General features: G+C 47.5%; 1 protein-coding gene across 2 annotated transcripts in view; it reads right to left on the minus strand.

Moving 5' to 3' along the window:
• Positions 1-228: 228 nt before the first annotated feature.
• The window catches only part of INTS9 (integrator complex subunit 9), a 117,429-nt gene continuing 96,403 nt past the window's right edge, over positions 229-21,254 (minus strand). The window contains exons 12-17 of one of the 2 annotated variants that reach the window (XM_035022641.1): positions 20,890-21,061; positions 17,893-18,017; positions 15,782-15,949; positions 13,705-13,803; positions 12,460-12,597; positions 229-1,718 (exon numbers count right to left, since the gene is read on the minus strand). In XM_035022641.1, coding sequence (XP_034878532.1) covers positions 1,635-1,718; positions 12,460-12,597; positions 13,705-13,803; positions 15,782-15,949; positions 17,893-18,017; positions 20,890-21,061 — 786 coding nt within the window. In that variant the 3' untranslated portion in view covers positions 229-1,634. Of the gene's footprint in view, positions 1,719-10,221; positions 10,999-12,459; positions 12,598-13,704; positions 13,804-15,781; positions 15,950-17,892; positions 18,018-20,889; positions 21,062-21,254 lie in introns of those variants that run through there. The other variant, XM_035022640.1, reaches the window with a different exon arrangement.

The following is a 21,254-nucleotide window of genomic DNA, read 5'->3' on the forward strand; positions in this document are numbered from 1 at the left end:
CTTACTGCAATTACTTACTCTCTGCTCCTCTAGGCTGCAAGTGCATCTTCAAGGTAGATGTTGTCTCGTACTCTTTTCCCCAGAGCACCAGAGGAACTTGTTTGTTGAAGGGTCGAACTTTAAAGTCCTTTTCTAGCTCTGAAACCGAGCAATTCTGTCTCCACAAGTGATAATCATTTAAATATCCCCCGATGTATGACGGTTTGACTTAAGATTTTTCTTAAACGCTGTGAAAGCGTTATACATTCAATAGAAGCCACTTGGAATTCTGAATTTTGATCTTTTCCCATGCTAGTCACACACAGTACCGTGCTCCCCAGACGCTGGGCAGTGGCGGTGAGCGGCAGCTCCCAGTCAGCCCTACAGCAGGAGGGTAAGCAACGACACACAGAATTATTCTGTCACTACAGGTGCCTTGGGTGGCTCAGGAGGTCAAGCCTCGGACTCTTGATTTTGGCTCAGGTCATGACCACAGAGCCGGAATGAGATCTGAGATCACAGGAGACTGAGCCTCGCCTTGGGCTCTGCGCTGGGCCTGGAGCCTGCTTAAGATTCTCTCTCTCCCTCTGCCCCTCCCTCCCCGCCGGTGTTCTCTCTCTAAAACAGAACAAAACAAACAAAAAAAACAACAAAAGAAATTCTTCTGTACCTATACAACCATTCCGTTTTTCACTTCCAGTACAGTGTTCAATAAACTACAAGAGATATCAAAACTTTTTACAAAATAGGCTTTGTGGTTAGATGATTTTGACCAACTGTAGGCTAAGAAGTGATCTGAGCACATTTAACGTCAACTAGGCTAAGCTCCGGAGGTTAGGTATATTAAGTGCACTTTCGACTTACCATTATTTTCAATTTACAGTGGTAGTTTAATCCGGAGGTAACCCAATCGTCAATCAAGGAAGATCTGAACTTAGTGATGTACATTTCGATGAAATAAACTATGCACCTGACCTAACACATAACGGTGCTCCATTACAGCAATAATCATTACAACTAAGGTGAACTCACCAGGGCAGCCCAACAGACTCTCGCTAGACTCTAGCGAGACATACTAATTCAGCGCAACCCACACCAAGCATCGTGCTTTCTTTAGAAGCCAAGGCTTCAACTACAATACCTTTTCCAAAACTCTGTCAAAACCGGGGACACAGGTTCATCAATTTCATCAGCTCTAGCAGATTCTGTGTCAAGCGGCTCATCGTGGACCCTTGCGGCTTCTGGGCACGATGCAAGAAGGAACTCTGGGCGAGCCGGGAGCCCCGAAGTTCGGGAAGGAGCAAGAACAAGCAGGGCAAAGAAACCTGAGTCTGTCCTCTTCACGCACTGGGCGCTCCGGGTCTGGCTGGCTCGGGCTCTGACCTGCTGCCGCCTTGGGTCTAGGATCTATCTCAAATTAATTTTGGTGGTATCGAGTGTAGTGGTCAACGTTCTAATTCTTATTTTCTATTATGAATGTCTAGTCATTCTAACACCATTTGTTAAAGACTTTCTTTATTGAATTGCTCTGGGGCCTTTGTTGAAAATGCAGCGACTGTGTGAGTGTGGGTACTTCTGAGCTCTCTCTTCTGTCCCGCCGACTTGTCAGTCCTTGTTGCTAGCTCTGTCCTGGCTGGATTCCTGCAGCTCTCCAGTTAGTCTTCAAGGAAGCAGAAGTTCACCAACTTGTTCACTGTTCTCAAGATTGCTTTGGGTTTTATTGTAGTTACTTTGTAGTTCTATAAATACATTTGAGGGTTAGTTAATTTCTTGTAAAAAACCTAGAATTAAAATATTTTCGGGTGTCTGGGTGGCTCAGTTGTTAAGCGTCTGCCTTCAGCTCAGGTCATGGTCTTGGGGTCCTGGGATTGAGCCCCGCATTGGGCTCCTTGCTCGGCAGGAAGCCTGCTTCTCCCTCTCCCACTCCCCCTGCTTGTGTTCCCTCTCTCGCTGTGTCTCTGTCAAATAAATAAATACAATCTTTAAAAATAAAATAAAATAAAATAAAAAATGGTAAAACTTAAGGTAACTTAAAAATGACCTTTTAACCTATTTTTTTAAAAAAAGATTTTATTTATTTATTTGACAGAGAGAGACACAGTGAGAGAGAGAACACAAGCAGAGGGAGTGGGAGAGGGAGAAGCAGACTTCCTGCCGAGCAGGGAGCCCGATGCAGGGCTCGATCCCAGGACCCTGGGATCATGACCTGAGCCGAAGGCAGACGCTTAACGACTGAGCCACCCAGGTGCCCCCTTTTAACTTATTTTTAAGTGCACAATTCATTTACCTCAAAGACACAAATGTAGTGATCCAAAGGGGCACCAGCACCCCAATGTTTATAGCAGCAATGTCCACAATAGCCAAACTATGGAAAGAGCCCAGATGTCCATCGACTGATGAATGGATAAAGATGTGGTGTATATAATACACAATGGAATATTATGCAGCCATCAAAAAAAAAAAAAGAAATCTTGCCATTTGCAACGACATGGATGGAACCTGAGGGTATTATGCTAAGCGAAATAAGTCTATCAGAGAAAGACAATTATCATATAATCTCACCGATATGTGGCATTTAAGAAACAAGGCAGAGGATCATGAGGGAAGAGAGGAAAAAGTGAAACAAGATGAAACCAGAGAAGGGAGACAAACCATAAGAGACTCTAATCTCAGGAAACAAACTGAGGGTTGCTGGAGTGGTGGGGGGTGGGAGGGATTGGTGGCTGGGTGATAGACATTGGGGAGGGTATGTGCTATGGTGAGTGCTGTGAATTGTGTAAGACTGTTGAATCAGACCTATACCCCTGAAACAAATAATACATTATATGTTAATAAAAATTTTGTACAGATCAGACCTCACCTCAACAAATGTTGTAAAAAACATTTTCAAGCCTTAAAAAAAAAAAAGATCAATTCCCTGAAGTAAATTACTAAGTCATAGGATATATGCATTTCTATTTTTAAGCTATTGATCAATTGTTCTACAACATGTAATAATTTACATGTCTCAAATATTAATAAAAATGACAATGTGTTTAAAAAAATGCATAATTCAGGGCGCCTGGGTGGCTCAGTTGGTTAAGCGACTGCCTTCGGCTCAGGTCATGATCCTGGAGTCCCAGGATCGAGTCCCGCATCGGGCTCCCTGCTCAGCAGGGAGTCTGCTTCTCCCTCGGACCCTCCCCCCTCTCATGCTCTCTCTCTCTATCTCATTCTCTCTCTCAAATAAATAAATAAAATCTTTAAAAAAAAAAATGCACAATTCAGTGGTGTTAAGCACACTCACAGTGTGTGACCATCACCACCAGCAATTCCTGGGGCTTTCTCATCTTCCCCACAGGAAGTCTGTGCCCATTAAACAACAGCTCCCTGTTCTTCACTCCCTTCAGTCCCTGACAACCTCGGTGTTGTCTCCATGAATTTGTCTATTCTGGACATTCATGTAAATGAAATCATACAGTAGCTAGTCTTTTGTGTCTGGTTTATTTTACTCAGCATGTTTTCAAGGTTCATCATGTTGTAGCATGTGTCAGAACTTCCTGTTTTAATTTTTAAGTAGGCTCCACGCCCGAACTCACGTCCTCGAGATCAAGACCTGAGCTGAGATCAAGATTCGGATGCTTCACCAACTGAGCCACCCAGGTGCCCCCAGAACTTCCTGTTTATGGCTGGTAATATTCCATTTTACACACAAACACACACACAAGCACACACACACACGGTCTTGGAAATTTGTTCCTCTCTACTTATGAGAAATTTAGGAGAAACTTATGTTTTATCTGTTATTCCTGTGAGCTCAAATCAAAAGAGCACAATGCACAGATTATAACAGGTGCCTATTAAATGTTCATTGATGATTGGAAGGGCCTATTGATGACTGGAAAAGACTTTATAACATCAAAGTTCACTATTTTCAAAATACTGTGAGTACTGTAACTAGTTACTAGATTAAAAATTTATATTAGATCATCTCGAAAATGTCAGCAAACTTTTAGTTGATCATGTTTTTAGTAATCCAAAATTTGTATATTCAGATTAAAGTTACTTTTTATTTGTGATTGATTTCCTCGTCAGATATCAGGAAGACTCATAAATGGGTTAGGAATTATTACCATGGCTTGTCGTAGAGAAGGGTAAAAGATCAATTCTGCTAGCACAAGAATTATTGTGCACAGGGTACACCTCCGTTTTTTACATAACAACATAAGAGAAACAAGAAGCAGCCTGTATGCCTAATGACAAGATGTGGGCAAAACACTCAAAGACCTGCGGTACTATGACTCAAAAAATGCTTTAAGTTTAATACATGTAAAATAATGTTTCACCAGCTTTACTGCTATTATTGACATACATACCATGTCAGTTTAAGGTGTACAACGTGATGATCTGATACACGTACGGACTGAGAAATGATTACCATGATAAAGTTAGTTAACAGCTCCATTGCCTCATGTAATTACCATTTTTGTGGTGATAACTTTTAAGATCCACTCTTTTAGCTTTCAGGTATATTTTACAGTATTGTTAATTAGTCATCATGCTGTACATTAATCAGAGCCCCAGAATTTACTCATCTTATAGCTGAAGTTTGTACCCTTGGAACAACATCTCCCCATTGCCCCCACCTCCCAGACTCTGCAAGCACTATTCTACTATTTCTTTGAGTTTGCATTTTTTAGATTCCACATGTGAGTGAGAACAGAAGGGAATACCTTGGAGATATTGCAGGTTCAGTTCCAGGCCACTGCAGTGAAGCGAATATTGCAATAGAGAGAGTCAAATTAGGTGTTTGGTTTCCTAGTGTGTATCAAAGTTATGTTTATAGTGTCGTCTGTTAAGTGTACAACAGCAGTAAGTCTAAAAAATACATCCCTTAATTTAAAAATACCTCACTGATAAAAAATGCTGACCATCATCTGAGCTTTGAGTTGTAATCGTTTTGCTGATGGAGGGTCTCATCTTGACGCTGATGGCTGCTGATGGATCAGGGTGGGGGTGTCGAAAGCTGGGGTGGCCGTGGCAATTTCTCAAAATAAGACAACAGTGAAGTTCACCACAGTAGTTGACTCTTCCTTTCATGACTTCTCTGCAGCACGTGATGCAGTTTGATAGCATTTTACCCACAGAACTTCTTTTAAAGCTGGAGTCATTCCTCTCACACCCTCCTGCTGCTTTATCAACTAAGTTTCTATAATATGCTAACTTCTTTGTTGTCATTTCAACAGTCTTCTCAGCATCCTCACCAGTAAGTTCCATCTTAAGAAACCACTGTCTTTGCTCACGCATAAGAAGCAACTCCTCACCTGTTCAAGTTTGATCCTGAGCTTGCAGCAGTCCAGTCCCATCTTCAGGCACCTTTCTAATTCCAGTTCTCTTGCTGTTTCCACCACATCTGCAGTCACTTCCTCCACTCAAGTCTAGAACCTTCAGCTTGTAAAAAATGCAGTATCTGCAAAGCACAGCATGAGGTGTGCCTGGACAGTATTTGTCTTTCTTGGACTTATTTCACACAGCATGATGCCCTCCAGGTCCATCCGTGTTGTAAAAGGCAGAATTTGTGTTTTTTTATGGTTGAATAATATTCCCTATTGTGTGTGTCCCACCTTTTCTTTATCCATTCATCCATCACCGGACCCTCAGGCTGCATCCATGGCGGCTCCTCTGCCTTCTGCCGCAGTGAACATGGGGGCTGCAGATGTCTGAGACAGTGACTTCATTTCCTTGGGCTATCTGCCTAGAACTGGGATGCTGGGTCATACGGTAGTTGTATTTTCCATTTTTGGAGGTACTTCGTACTGTTCCGCAATAGTTGCACCAATTTACATTTGTACCAACAGTGCACGAGGGTTCCCCTTTCTCCATATCCTTGCCAACCCTTGTTATTTCTTGTCTCTCTGAGGATAGCCATTCTGACAGGTGTGAGGTGCTGTCTCATCGGAGTTTTGAACAGTTACATTTTCCTGACAATGAGTGACATTGAGCACCTTTTCGTATACCTGGTGGCCATTTGTACGTCTTCTTTGGAAAAAATGTCTATTCAAGTCCTTTGCCCATTTTTAAATCAAGTTGGTTTTTTGGTTTTTTTTTGCTGTTGAGTTGTAGGAGTTCTTTATATATTTTGGATATTGATTCCTTATCATATAGGTGGTTTGCAAATATTTTCTCCCATTCAGTAGGCTGCCTTTTCATTTTGTTGATAGTTTCCTTTGCTGAGCAGAACTCTTTTTAGTTTGACGTAGTTCCACTTGTTGATTTTTGCTTTTGTTGCTTATGCTTGGTGTCATATCCAAAAAATTATTGCCAAGGCCAGTGTCAAGCAGCTTTCTTCCGATGTTTTCTTCTAGTGGTTTCAGGTCTCAGATTTAAAGCTTTAATCCATTTCAAGTTATTGAGTGGTGTGAGATAGTTCAGTTTCATTCTTCTGCATGTGGTCATACAGTTTCCCATTTATTGAAAAGACTGTCCTTTTCCCAATGAGTATTCTTGGCTCCCTTGTCAAGTATTAGTTGGCTAAGTGTGGGTTTATTTCTGGGCTCTGTGCCATTGGTTTATGTGTCTGTTTTTATGGCAGTACTATACTGTCTTGATTACCATAGCTTTGTCGTAAAGCTCGACATCAGGAACTCCAGCTTTGTTCTCTTTCAGGGTTACTTTGGCTGAATATTCAGGGGCTTTTGTGGTTCCACACAAATTTTAGGGTTGTTTTTTTTCTATTTCTGTGAGAAATGTCACTGGAATGTTGCTAAGGATTTTTTTATAATTTTTTTTTTTAAGGATTTTATTTATTTGACAGAGACACAGCGAGAGAGGGAACACAAGCAGGGGGAGTGGGAGAGGGAGAAGCAGGCTCCCCGCAGAGCAGGGAGCCCGATGCGGGACTCGATCCCGGGACTCCAGGATCATGACCTGAGCCGAAGGCAGTCGCTTAATGACTGAGCCACCCAGGCGCCCCTGTTGCTAAGGATTTTACTGAATCTGTGGATGGGAAAAGAATGTTTTTATGATGCGACTAAAATCCATGCTGTGCTACCAAGCAGCAGTAGAGACTGTGGTATTTAATCTTCAGTAGATACGCTCACGACCGACGCTGGCTCTAGCGTCCGGCGAGATTAGACATTTTTGGCCAAGTTCTACACGGCCTGTCTCTAGCTTTCGTTGCCACTTCCTCAGGAATTATAGTTGCTTATTTCGAACCTCACTGGGTTTAAAGAAGAGTAATGTTGTTCACCCACAGTTCCACTGCAGTGAATTAGAGAACATCAGATGTTTCCTACCTACCCACAGTGTGGCATAAAATGAGGAGACAACATTCAACTTCCCTTGTGGCTGCAGGGGAAAAACTGGACTCGGGGCCAGAGAGAAGGGTCTCCCTTTCCTAACCACCCGTTTGCTTGGCTCATAGGAATGTTTCATCAGACAGCTTTGGAGGTTTCTTCACTCTTGTTTCTGTTGATACTTCACTGTAGTTTGGAAAGTCAACTCCTGCCTGTGTAGGACAACTGTGACGTCCAGCTTCAAGCTCCCAAGGGATCAGGGAGAGGCTAAGTAGCTGTTGCCTTTACTTGGAAGGAAGTGGACTAACAGGGATGCCCCCCCTTCCCGGCCTGCTTCTGATCCCTGGTACTGACATGTGACATTATGGTAAGGCAGATACCACCTACTGGCTATGTTTTGGGGAAAGCTGCTTAATCTCTGTACCTCAGTTTCCCCATCCAACATCTTAATTGTAGCCCTGTGGAGAGAGAGCCCTGAGGCAGGACCGCCCAGCCAGGCCACACCAGATTCTTGACCCACAGAAATGGTGACATAATGCATGTTGCTTTAAGCCACCGAGTTTTGGTGTCATTTGTTACACAACAATAAATACACCACTTCTTAGATTAAAAGAAATAATAAAAATGGGTTCCTCTTCACTAGTAATGGTTTTCCTTTTTTTTTTAAGAAAGATTTTATTTATTTATTTGACAGAGATAGAGGGAGAGCACAAGCAGGGGGAGCAGCAGAGGGGGAGGGAGGGAGAAGGAGGCTCTCTGCTGAGCAGGGAGCCCAATGCGGGGCTCGAGCCCATGGCTCCAGGATCATGACCCGAGCCGAAGGCAGACGCTTAACCGACTGAGCCACCCAGGTGCCCCACAAATAATGGTTTTTCAATGACTATTTCATCATTAGGATTTTGCTGGGCTTGAGTAGAAACTGTTCTAGACGTCCAACTCTTTACCAGGTCAGTGTCAATAGTCAGTGGGCTGCATTTCCAACAGAGCCACCATCAGTGGTATAATCATGGCGCGGGGAGGCAGGTTCTGCTGTTCCTTCTGGATCTTCTACTAACCAACCTAGTTTGGTATCCAAATATCTGAACTCTAGGCAGTTATTCATAACTGCTCTCTCCTGATACTTGTTTAAGAGCCAGCTTTAGATTTTCTCTCTGCTCTAACACAGGATTCTTTGCTTCTTCCTCTCTGACTTCTGCCACTCAGTAGGTGGTGGTGACTTGATGACAGTTTTTAGAATTTCTAAGTTATTACTGGCCTGTCAGTTTACGGACTGATTTGCATTTATATACTGTTTGTTTCTTCAGTAATCACCTCTCAAGGGATCAATGCCTTGGGCTCTCTGAGCAAGCCCATTAACAGAAATCAAAGTTGGCCAAATCCAAGTAAAATAAGCATTTTGATTTTCTTGAATTTATACTGCTTTCTCATTTTAAAAGATGTTTGAAATTTAACTTGATTTCTCTCAAAAGTTTTATTAGGAGGTATTCTACATGTGGTGCATATTTACAGTCTCCTCCTAAAAACAAAAGCAAGCTTTCATAGCAATGGCACGTCGATCTCTTATAACGTCAATCCTCCCCCAAGGCTGTAGGCCCCCCCAGTTTATTCTGTAGATGCATCCTAGGCCCCGATTGATTGGAATGACCCGTACCCTGGAAAACGGAGGCCTGTCAAAGGTGAGCATTCCTGTGCCCGAGTCTGGCAAGGGAAACTGCTTGTTTTCCTCCTCTCATGAAGAATCCCTCCTTTGGCAGGGCCATTCCAGAGATAGAATGGTCAATCAACTCTCTCTAAAACCTGAGCCAGTAACAGGGTTGTACATAGTTCTTGGCTCACTAAATTCCTTTGTGATGCATAGCTGCTGGCCAAGTTGGAGGACTGACTACTGACTGAATTTCAACCAGTCTTAAAAGATTGTGGGAACAACAGGCTGAACTGGGTCTGCTTCCGAGTTGACAATTTTAAGATGTGCTCTTATTCCCCTTCTTCCAATAATACTCAAAATCGGCACATGCGTCACAACTGATGCTATCTTAGATGTCATCTGGTAAATATCGGTTTTAAGAAGTTAAGAAGCAGCATTATTGTAAATGTACTAGCTTACTATTAGAAGGGTCTGTGGGCATCCGAGTTTAATGCTCTGCTTAATGCAGAGAATCCTGATCATCTGTGGCAAGGATTAACTAGCGGAGCCTGGGCTGTGTGTTCTGGACCTTTCCTCAGAAGGTTAAGGCTCCTGTTACCAATCTGTGTTTTTTTTTTTTTTTTTTTAAAGATTTTATTTACTTATTTGACAGAGACACAGAGAGATAGGGAACACAAGCAGGGGGAGTGGGAGAGGGAGAAGCAGGTTTCCTGCTGAGCAGGGAGCCCGATGTGGGGCTCGATCCCAGGATTCTGGGATCATGACCTGAGCCGAAGGCAGACGCTTACCGACTGAGCCACCCAGGCGCCCCGATTTTTTTTTTTAAGATTTTATTTATATCTATCTATCTTTATTTGAGAGCGCACAAGCTGGGAGAGGGGCAGAGGGGGAGGGTGAAAGACAAGCAGACTCTGTGCTGAGCATGAAACCCAACAAAGGGCGTGATCTCAGAGTTCTGAGATCATGACCTGAGCCGAAATCGAGAGTTGGATGCCCAACAGACTGAGCCACCCAAGTGCCCCTGTGTTGGTGTTTTTTATAACAAACACAGCTCAGATAAAGTTAAGCACCGTTTCATACAATTTAAGAACATATCTGAGTTTTCTAAATAATGTTGGATTATATGCTTGCATGCACCAAACTAAAATTTGCTATAGTATTTTTTTAAGTAGACTCCACACCCAGCATGGAGCCCAACATGGGACTTGAACTCACAACCGAGATCAAGAGTCAGACACTTAACCGACTGAGTCACCCAGGTGCCCCATTATAGTATTTTCTAAATGTATGCTGTTCTGTATAGTTTCATATTTTTTCAGATACTAAATCAGTGTATACATTCTAGGTTCAACAGAGCACACACACTTCTATAAAAAATAAGTTTTATTATCAAAATGGGCTCACAGTATAAAATACATATAGATGGTTCATTATACCAATTTTTTGGATCATCTTTCTCATTAGGTGTAGCACTGTAGACAAGTAAATAAGCACAAGCGAAGACTAATTCCCCCTGCCCAAGGCCTATGAAACCATGAAAAACAAACACAGACTAAGTCGGTCATCTTTTACCTCCCCTCCCACCATTAACCTCTTGGAAAACTGCTTCTGTTACTCTTACGCTACTCCTCAGCTTGCTGCCTTACCATCTTGGCCACCCCGAGAGAGGCAGAATTGGGAAGAAAATGAGTTTAAGTTTAAAGCAAAAGCTCTTGCCCACAACAGTGCTAGAAATCTAGCCCAGGAGATTCTGGCTGTAACTGCTGATAATCACATCCCTCAAGGGCCACTTCTTTATTCCTCAAGCCAGAGAACACCACAAAGACATGACCAACTTTTTATGCCCTTCCTCAGTTTGGGCTGGGCAGCCCCAGCGAAGGACGGCAGGATTTCAGTGAAGTAGAAATGGCTTAGATGTTCCATTTAGAACTTCTGTAGGAATTTGAGAACGAGGTCCCGCAGTCGTACCCTGAGCATCTCATCATTGTCACAAATGATATGAGTCGAATCTTCCTCAATCTGGATGAGCGTCTCCGCTTCCTGGAGCAGGACAATATGGCCCTTCGCTGTGTCTTCCACCTTAATATCACTGAAGCCATGCTGCTCCAGAAGAAGAGAAAGGAGGATAATGGATACTCTGAAAGCAAGGGGCTGACTGAAAGGCAGGAGGATATTGCAGCAACTGACAGTTCTAAGAAGGGACACTTCCTAGACCTGGCTAAACTGAACATTCTAGAAACTGTCATTTTTGATGCTCCCCAATATAATTCTTCAGACTCGTCACAGGACCTCCTACAACAATAGAATTCAAACACAGCTGCATATACTTTAAAAGAAGCCTCCAAACATGCAAAATCTCACACAAAACACAACAAAACTTCTATAACCTGCGTAAGCTTCTGTGAATTACCTGAGGAGCACATCCAAGTGCCTGGGTTCAGCCCATACTGGGCTGTCCATCACCCAACCACACCAAGGTCCCTGATTTAAAAAAAAAGCTTCATCCCATCCCAGGAAAACGCCATTCCTCAAAGCAAGATACCAAGGGCCTTGTGATTTGGCAAATCCTTCCCAAGAGAGAAGGAGACAAGGCAGCACAGAAATACTTCTCTAACTACCTTAACGTGAGTTATAGAATTTTCTTACACATCACACATAAAGTTGAGAAAGAGGAAAAGAAGTAGAAATAAGACTGCTCTGCCTGAAAGGGACAGGTGCTAAGGGTCAATTTCTGGATGAGCCAGGCCGAAGAACTAAGTGAAGGTGTTTCTGGGAAAGCAAGCTGATTCAAGCTTTAAAAAGAAACAAGTCAAGCTGAGTCCTACCAATAGGGGCCGGAACAGCGCAAGGTTCCGGGGAAGGGGCTGCTGCCGTGTTCACTGCATCACACGGGACACTCCCAGGCTAATTCCCATGCAGTGTCCCCACCCTCCGGGGCCAGGAGGGCTGCACAACGTGGCCGCAGTCTTTCCTTCAGGGACAAATTAAACCACTGATGGCCGGCTGCTGATCGGGGAAGGGCCAGTGTCCTCCAGAGGACCGCCGACTTCCTCCCTCTCTTCCCGCCCATCTGGGAGTTGCTGGGCCTGCTTCTCCCACTCCCAGGGATCCGGCCACACGGGCGCCTCTGCCCTCACTGCCCCCCAGTCCTGAGCCTCTCGTCTCTTGTGACACGGCCATGCTGGCGCTCTGACAGCAAGGGGTCTTCTTGGAAAGTGAGGCTCGAAGGGGCAGACCTACAAAGTCGTCTTTACCTGGCCTTTCCCGCCTCGCTCATCGGTCGCATCTAGGTTTCTGAAGGGCTCCCCTGGCTAGTTCCCACAAGAAACAGGGTGGGGTGAGGTGGTCTCGCAGCCGAGTCTGACGGGAAGGGGCTGGCAGAGAAGAAACGGGGGACCTACAGGGAAGAAGGGCACGGCCTTCTCTCACCTCTCTGGGACCCTGCCCCCGTTCTGTTTCCCGCTTCAGGGACAGCAGCTCAGCCTGTGGAGCCCGAGAGAAAAGCAGTGACGCAAGCGAACAGCAGGGAGGCCGCTCCCGCGCGGCCTGGGTAGTGCTCACCTTCTCCAGCGTCTGCACGAACTGCTCTACGGGGATCGAGCCGCTGAGCAGGGGCTTCAGCACTTTGCAGTCCGGGATGTCCTCGGTTGCCCGCTTTCTCTTCTTGCCGCCTGTGGGCTGGGCCGGCCTGGGCGGGGGCTAGAGCGGGAGCCAGCACAGATCCCATCAAGCACTCCCCCCCGCCCCCTGAGAGCGGGCAGTGCGGGGCCACGGCACGAGCCTGTCTGCCCATCCCGCCCAGGGCCCCGCTGCCTGGCCCGCGCCATCCCCGCGGCGAGGTCGGCCAGCTCTGGGGTTCAGGGCCGCCTGGGGGCTCCACCTGGCGTTCTTCGTAACAGAAGCTAACGCCAAAGCACCCACACAGCATCGGGACCTTTTCTGGCAGAGGGATCTTCCTTTGATCAAGACTCATTTTTAAGTTTTAAATGATTCATTTCAGTGCTTTCTGAGTAAATTCTTTAAATAATAAACTGTGTTGGCAACTGCTGGTGTAGCCGAGGCCACCAGCGGTGGGGGCAGACTGACGGGTTAAAATGAAGGTCAGAGACACTGTCTACAAAGCGGTGGTAATGGAATTTGGTGAGGATGAAGTGGGAAGGTGAGAAATGATCATGGCAAGGGGCTCACATGGCGCACATATTTTACGTGGCAGAACGGTCCAAGCCTGAAAGGAGTTTTTCTCGGTGGCAGGGGGGTGAGGACAAGGGCCTACAGAGCGACACCACGAGGCCGTAAACACGGTGAACTGGGGCACGAGGGGCCGAGGACAAGGTGCTGCGGCCTGTGGGCCGGGTTGGCTCCCAGGTGCCCAGGTGCTGCCTGCTTCCGCAGGTGTGTTCCGTAGGGGAGGCCTCCTCCGGGGGGTTGGGGGGGTGGGTTTTCCTGCTGCTCTGGGGGGCTCCCCCTGCCCCCGCCCCGCACTCCGCACTCCGCACCGTGGGTCTAGCGAAGGCGCCCGCCGGTGCTTGGAGCCGGGAAGGGCACTTAGGATGATGTGCGGCCCCAACGCTATGAATAATAGCCACTCTTCCCATTTCTCTCTCTGAGGCATGTGGCCAGAGAAATAAGTAGGGAAGAATTTATACGCCGTGTTCTGTTTCAAATCTAATCCATTAAGGCGTCTGGTCTCTCACTTGTGCTGGTTGGAGTGCTAGGACCACTGGTGGGAGTGGCCTGGGGGGTTCCTCGTCTTCCCAGGCTCCAGCGGCAACTCAGGGGGGCAAGCCCAGCCCACCCCCCCCATACCTGAAGGATGTGCTTGTTGTCTTTCGTGTGCAGCACAGCCGAGACGGTTGCCAAGGAAATGCCAGGCTTAATCTCCATGGGCACCAGCGCGTCTGCAAGCTGGAAGCAAACAGCGGTCTCAGCTGGGCTCACCTACGTGTGAGGGACGAGGTGCTGCAGCCGCGCCATCCGGAGTCAGCACCAGGAGGCCACACGGGGAGCTCCCGGGTGGCCGGTGAGGGCCAAGGCCAGCTTTCCACAGCCACCAGCTCGCTCGCAGCGCCGCGCCCCTGCCAGCCTGGTGGGAAAGGTGTGGCATCTGGCGCCGTGAAGCGGAGCCATTAGTGACCGCCATTCCTCCTTTTCTTTTCTTTTGAATTTTTGTTTATATCATTGCAGTCTAAAATGATCACATGATTTTAAGGAAGAAGGTAAAAAAATTTAAAAATACCTTTAATCAAAAATACATTACACATATAAGAAAGAAGGAGGTAAGAGAAGCAGAGAGAAGGGGGTGGTGGCGGTGGGTAAACTGGGCTGAGAAGAGGAGGAGAAGGAGCCTGAGCCCAGCATTCTTTGGCCTGTCCTGGGTGCTCTCCCTGGAGGCGGCCCATGACTCTCAGCAGCCACCTTGCGCAAGCCTGTGCTGTCGCATGCTGGGACCCAGGGTGCTGACCCTTCTGCTTCACCCTTTTGTTAGTCAACCCCCAAATGATGCACCACCAACAGCCTGCCACGGGCTCGTCACCCGAACCGCCACAACCTCACATCCACCTTACAGGTGGCTTCCAGACCGCTCCTGACACTTCCAGGACCTCTCAGAAACCGCTAAGGGCTTCTCCTTACTCAGAATACCTATCAGGTGCCGACTTTCCATGCCGGCCTCTGCCTCTGACCTCATAACCACTAGGTGACTAGTGTCAGGCAGGCAGGACAGGACAGCAGCATTTGGACTGAGTGAGCTAATTCCTCGAAATCTGACTTCTCCTAAAGGTGGAACACCCAACCATCTCTTTCCCTACCACCCGAGTCTGATGTGCACCCCTTCTCCGAGGCAGCTTTGGAGCTCTCTGACCCCACCACTGGCAGCGATGTGTGATCTTGTGAGAAGCCCTCGCTCCAGGGTTGAGTCGACTATCACTCTGACACATGTAGACTCTGAACTGTCCAAGTCTCCTTTGTGTAAAAACAAAAGTGAATAAATATGCAAGACTCCATTTATGTAACTATGAAGATCAATATCCCATGGACAGAGGACGCCACTTAGGATATTTAAAAGGAATGTGAGAACTGTTTCATGAAATAAGGAAGCACACACAGCATGAGTGTGAAACGCTCCCCCCGGGAGACCCATGTCTGTTCCGGGCTCCCGACAATGCCCGTCCGTACGCAGCCTGGCAGCACTGGCCTGGGAAGTGTGGGGACGGCATTGTGGGGACATGGGCAGCCCTGTGAGTGAAATCTAAGACTCCAAGGGACGTCTACCCAGAGCCCACAACCACCACCACTCAGCTCAGACACGTCTGTGAGCGGGGGACGCATCCCTCGCTGCCCAAGACCAGAGAGAGAGTTTTCCCACCAGAACACATCCATGAGGGCTGGCACATCAGGTCGCCTGTCTTGCACTTACAGGGACAAAGGAGGAGGATTATGAGGAAGCTGCAGAGGACATACTCTCATTTGGGGGAGAAATAAGCATTCCTCAGCAGTAGCAAAACCTGAAGAATGGTTTTAACCCCTGCATCTCACGCAGGCCTCTCCCAGGCAAAACTCAATGATGCTTTTAGTTCTCTCTACATTCTGTGTAAGGACAAAGATTTCTGTAAAAGAATGTTTCTGAAAGCATGATTTATAATATAGAAAAAGCAGAAATCATAAATGTCCACAACTGAAGGAAGAGTTATGAGATGCACTTATGATGTTAACATCTGTTACTTCATTACCCGAGAAATGAGAAGGCTCTGAAGACCCCACCTCCCCTCCCAGGTCCTCGCTTAAGAGTCTTTCTGTGGCCAAAAGACAGCCACTTCTGGGACAGTCCTCTTCTGAGACTCAAGTGGAAAGCCCAGGTTTGACCATGAGAGAGAGAACGGCTCACCTCTGGCATGATTTCGATCTTCTCATAGCGACGCTTGAAAGGCAAGGCGAGGACCTCGGCCCGCCGGTACGACATGGCAGGCGGCTGGCAGTCGATCATCAGGTCCATCCGGTGGGACTGCGCGGGGGGTGGCTGTGTGTACTGCTCGGGGCAGACCACGTGGAGCGGCTGAGAACCGACGGGACAGGGGTGGGTGAGGGAGGCAGCCCAGCCATGGCCTCGTGCGCGCATGCTCAAACGCACCACTTCCGCGCCATCTGACCTCCCCTCCTCTCAAACCCAAGTAACCGGGAGCAGGACAGGTGAGCGCAGTGCGGGGAAAGGAGAATAAAAATTTCAGGGCAAAGCCCTCAACTGCCAGCCATGTAGACTAGTGCCTCTATTTGCATTTGTTTTTATTTACTATTTTTAAGGCACTTTGATGGTGACTTCCATGGGTCTACTCTCAACTGGTCCCAAGCCCCTGGAGGGCATAGTCTTGTCATCACCCCCACCGTCACTGACTGGTGGGGACAGCCGGTGGCCAGTGGGCAAGGACTGCTGACTTCCGGGCTAGTCTGGTGCTCTGGGGTTGGGCTTTTTTCTGGTATCGGCAGGTCCGCTGGTTTCCGACAGTGGGCACTGCTCAGGTCACACACTCAATGGTGTAGGACAGACTGAATCAGAGCTTTTTTCCAAAATACCTCTCTTTGTTATTTTGAGAGACAAAAATAGTAAACTAACGTCTACTTGGGACAAACACCACGCAACTGAAAACTGACCCTGGCCGGCGGTCCTGAATCCCTGTATTGTCGCTGCTTTTGCTTAAGAGCCTGGAGCGCGCCTCACGTTCCTGGAGGGAGGCCTTCCTGCAGGCCCCCCAGCTGCGTTCAAAACAGCGCTTGTTCTGTTGGGCTCATCCTTGTTCTCTTCCTGGCCTGGGTGGTATGTTGTAACTCCTCTCAGAGCCAGCCGACGGCACGGTCTCAGCCTGAGGCCTCCAGCCACCTTTCCCCCTCCTCCCGTCCCCACTGCCCCTGTCCTCCCAGGGGATCCACGAGTGCAGCACTGCTGTGGGGACGGCAGGGGGTGGGGGGGTTACTTAGTCAACTCTCTCTACCCGCATGCTGACGCGTACACGGTGGGCTACTGAATTGCCAAACTGGCCCCAACTTATCCACTGCTCTGATCATGTCTAGAGAAAGCCCATATTCTTTCCTGTAGGGCCAGCAAGCGAGGGATCACCATTAGCCATGATCTCTGCCTTCCTGAGGCTCTTCAGCTTCCCATTCCTTGCTACCCTTCCTCAGAGTTCTGTGTTAGTGCCTCCCAACCCGAGGTCAAAGATTCTGGGAGGAGGAAAGCAAACTTCTGACCTGGGCTGAGGAAAGTGAAGGGAGCTAATCATCCCTTGCTGAATTACTAGGTGAAGCGACAGGAGGCGTGCCAGGGCACCGTGGTGCTCATTTGAGCTCCCGAGGCAATGGGGAATGAGAAACCCTCCTCTGGCCTCGCTTCCTGGCCAGTCCCGAGCAGCCTCCCCACGCCCACTATCAGACGTGCTGCCGAGCGCTCGCTCCCCACTCTCCCTCTCAGTTCTCCTGCTGTGCAGACAGCCTTCCTTTTACTGACCCCTTTACCCAACTACTTCTGCCCTTTCTCTATGGCAGAAAGTGCAAAAGGAAAAAACAAACAAAAGCAACAAAAAACCAAACCAAACCAAACCTCTCATAAAAAGCAAAGTAACCCAGTGTGTGGTACTGATCCACATGTACAACAGGGCCCAATCCAGGTCTCAGCTAAACTGTCTTTTGGCTCCATGAGGAGGTTTCTAGAACGACTTTTTTGAGGGGAGAGGGGGCAACTTGCTTTTAACTGGACACAGAATTTTCTCATCAAAAATAATAGACTGTTTATGCCTTTTTTTCCTTCCACTTTTGATTTCTTTAGAACAGGAAGTTGCTTTCCGGGTGTAAAGCTCAGTGCTGTGAGGGGTAACTAAGAAGCAGACGCATGAGAAGTGAGCCCGGCAAGAAATGCAGCAAGGCAGCCGGCCCTCACCCCACAGACGCACGAACCCCCCGGCAGTGACAGGGCCGCGCGGGGACACCCGCGAGGGGTCCCTTCCTTACCTGCACTTCCTTAAGCAGCTTGGACACTTGGATGAAATTCAGCCGTGTATCAATGGGGCAGTAAATGCATTTCATGGCCAAGGGCTGGTAGGGAGCCAGTGCTTCCAGGTAGGAGAAATCGGGTTCTAATGAGAGCACAAAAAACAAAATGTGAAATGCACACAATGGAGTTGCCGCCAAGTGAGGAGGCGGCTGGTGTGGTTAAGGCCAAGCAGACGGCCGCACGGTGGGGAGGCTGAGGCAGTGTAAGGCCGGTGGGAGCCGGGTTCCTTATCACTGGGGAGGAGGTCTTTCCACATAAGGACAAGGAGAGGCCCGAGTGAACAGCGCAGGGTGGATGCAGAATTGGAGGGATGGGTGTGAGCTCAAGGCTTCCAACATACAGAGACAGAGGAGATAAACAAGTGGTAACTAAGTAAATGGGGGAGAAGGGAAAGCTCTTCTTTACGACAAAAGGCCAAATAAAGGTAAAAGAAACAATGAAGGTAAAGAAAAAAAATATCACCATTCGGCAACCATCACAGTAGTAACTTTTTCTGACCAGGATCATCAATAGATGCTAAAAAAATTAGATAGAACTCTGGGGAAGACAAGGATATGTAGTCTCAAAGTGTCCATCTCCCCCGACCCCCAAGATAATGATTACATATAAAAATAGTGACCTCACAGTGGAGAAATCTGGCGCAGGCCATGCGAATCGAGTGCTCAGAGTTAACACGCAGGGATGAGACAAGCCACACACCACCTACTTGACAGGATGCCCCAAGAGTAAAAGAAAAGGACCCCGGCCCCACGTCACCATATGCTTCTGCTGCGGCCACTGTGCTCCTATCAGCCAAGCCCCCGCGCAGCCCTCATGGCCCATCTGTTCCCTCCAGAACCACTCACCGCAGCCTGCTTGGCAGGGACAGTCAATTCACTCGAGGAGGCTGTCCACCCTGAGCCAGAAGAACCAGCACATTTCTGGTGTGAAAAATAACACTCAGATTCCCAACAGCCTGTGCGCCCACGAGGACATCACTCTTACAGCCCTCAGGCGTACACTACCCTGTCCCACTAACTTATCCAGTGCATTTGGGAAAACTGATGGAACTTCCAGATTTTTAAACTACTCCCCATCCAGCAGCTCCTCTTTCCCGAGAAGAACACCCCCCAATGAGGCAAGCATTTGGGAGGATGACAGACTCCCTTTTGACGTGGACTATGTGAGCTTCAACCATGCCATGGCTGTAATGCGATCCGCAACAGGGGTCCAACACTCCTCTCTGACACTACCAGACCTCACAAATGACCTAACGGCCATTCTGAAAGCCCCTCAAAACCGGTTGAGATTTAAATTCATTGTTTCCAAGGTGGTCATGGACCATCACACAGCCCTTGATTCCTTCCTAGCTGAAGGAAAATTCATACCATAGCCAATGCCCTAACTGTGCCTGTGTAAACACTGTACCCACTGTCCTATCAGAGTCAACAACTCCTCAAAAGAATAGGAGAGACCCCCGCTTAGTCCTACTACAATGTTCTCCAGATTGCCTCCCGCTTAGCAAAACTTGGCAATGGTGAGGTTCTGGGTACCATGAGTCCGTGTCTTGTGGCCTGACTTCCTCTTGGCCAAAGGGGCCCGGGAAAGAGAGAAGCAGCCCCTGCCAGCTGCTTTTCTGAGCTCTCGTGACCCTTTCTACTAGGCCTTGCTGTTAGCCAGAGCCGGCCGATCACTCACGGCTAGGCCACGGTGTTCTCCTGCTGGACATACAGTTTCACAGAGCATTCACACCAGACACGGCCACTTGTGACCACAATGGATCAAGACAACAACAAGAACCCTTCTGTAATCATGCCTGAACACAAAACCACAACACTGTTCCAACCCCAAAAGAAGCAAATATTACCCTATTCTGGCTCCATTCTTCTTGCCTTCTAGATAAGAATTATTAAGATACTCAGTCACATAACCACTCCTGTTTCCTGACAGCAGCCAATCCAGAACAATGTCCCACAGCTGTGAACCCACCTCAAAATCAGCCAACACAAGCCCAAATCCGTAGTTCTTTTCAACATGCTCTGAGATGCCTCCCACTTCCCCATGGTATGCGTCCTTCCCAGCTGCAGTGAGTCGTGAAGCCAACTTTGTTTGACTAGTCATGTGGTGGAGGCCTCTGGCACTCCTCACCAACAGGCTGAGCCCAGGGAAAGGCCCCAGTGTCCCTGATCCTAAAGCGCTGGGGATGGAGTAGACTCCCTTCCATCATTCAAGTCTTAAAAGCAATGAGAAAGAAGTCAATTGATAACTTTCTTAACAGCTTTTATGTGCCAGGAACTACATGAAGTGTCTTCTTATAACATTTCACTAAATGCACAGGGCCACTCAAGGAAGGAGCCAGCAATAACGCCATTTGATGAGGAAGGAAATGAGGCTCAGAGACATGGGTAACTTGGCTTCGGTTACAGTCCATTGGACCAGATTCGGATCAAGGTTTTTTATTTCACTGCCCATAAGATTTCCAAATCCCAAGGCTGACTAAAGATCTAAAATTGATAAAATAATAGAGTGATTAAGTAAAACCCCTGCTTGACCTCATGAAAGGATCTGTTCTACTTTGAAGGGTTTGTCTCCAGAAGGAAAACTGTAAGCCAGGGCAAAGGGGAAAGGCCCAATTCAGGAAATAATTCCTAAAGGGTAAAACAAGAGTGGTTACTAGAATTATTGCCATTCTTGAAAACAGCATACAAAATCCTCACAAAAACATTTCAGTAGAAATCTGCCTCAGGGAAGAATCTCCAAAAACTGCTATGAAAGTTTTGTCCAGTATAGTTTCCTAACAGTCCATCTTGCTCTAGTCCTACTCCTTCCCTTGTGGTTTCTTCACCGTTGGTATCTACGACAAATGAGTGTTCATATTTCTCTCTGACTGTAAAATTCGTCCGTTGGTCTCCATTTGGTCGGTGTGTTGAGTGATGGTCCCAGGGGAAAGGGCAAGCTTTTGTTTGTTTGTTTACCTGTAAATATGACAGTGTTGAGACTCGACTTCCCCCAGAGCTCCATGAAGTGGACCACATCCCCAAACCGGAGGGAGGGGTGCCCGGTGAACACCACGCACGGCTGGCGGAAATCACTGCTGAAGTCTCCGTGGAGGCTGGGGTAGTGCTTCAGCTTGTTGGTCTGAATGAGCTACAAGATGTACAGAGAAGCACACGGAGAGACGTCAGTCTGTGCAGGCAGAGGCAAGAACCACACAGCATGGCAAAGGGAGCAGAAGGAAATTAAAAATACAAACAAATCTGATTAATATTTGTCAAAAACGGACATTTTCTACCTACAAGGTGACTTTCTGAACAGATGAGGCCTTCTGGTACACAGTAAC

Source organism: Mirounga leonina, unplaced genomic scaffold, assembly GCF_011800145.1.
Source record: "Mirounga leonina isolate KUSES-001 unplaced genomic scaffold, KU_Mleo_1.0 Mir_176, whole genome shotgun sequence".
Lineage (NCBI taxonomy): Eukaryota > Metazoa > Chordata > Mammalia > Carnivora > Phocidae > Mirounga > Mirounga leonina.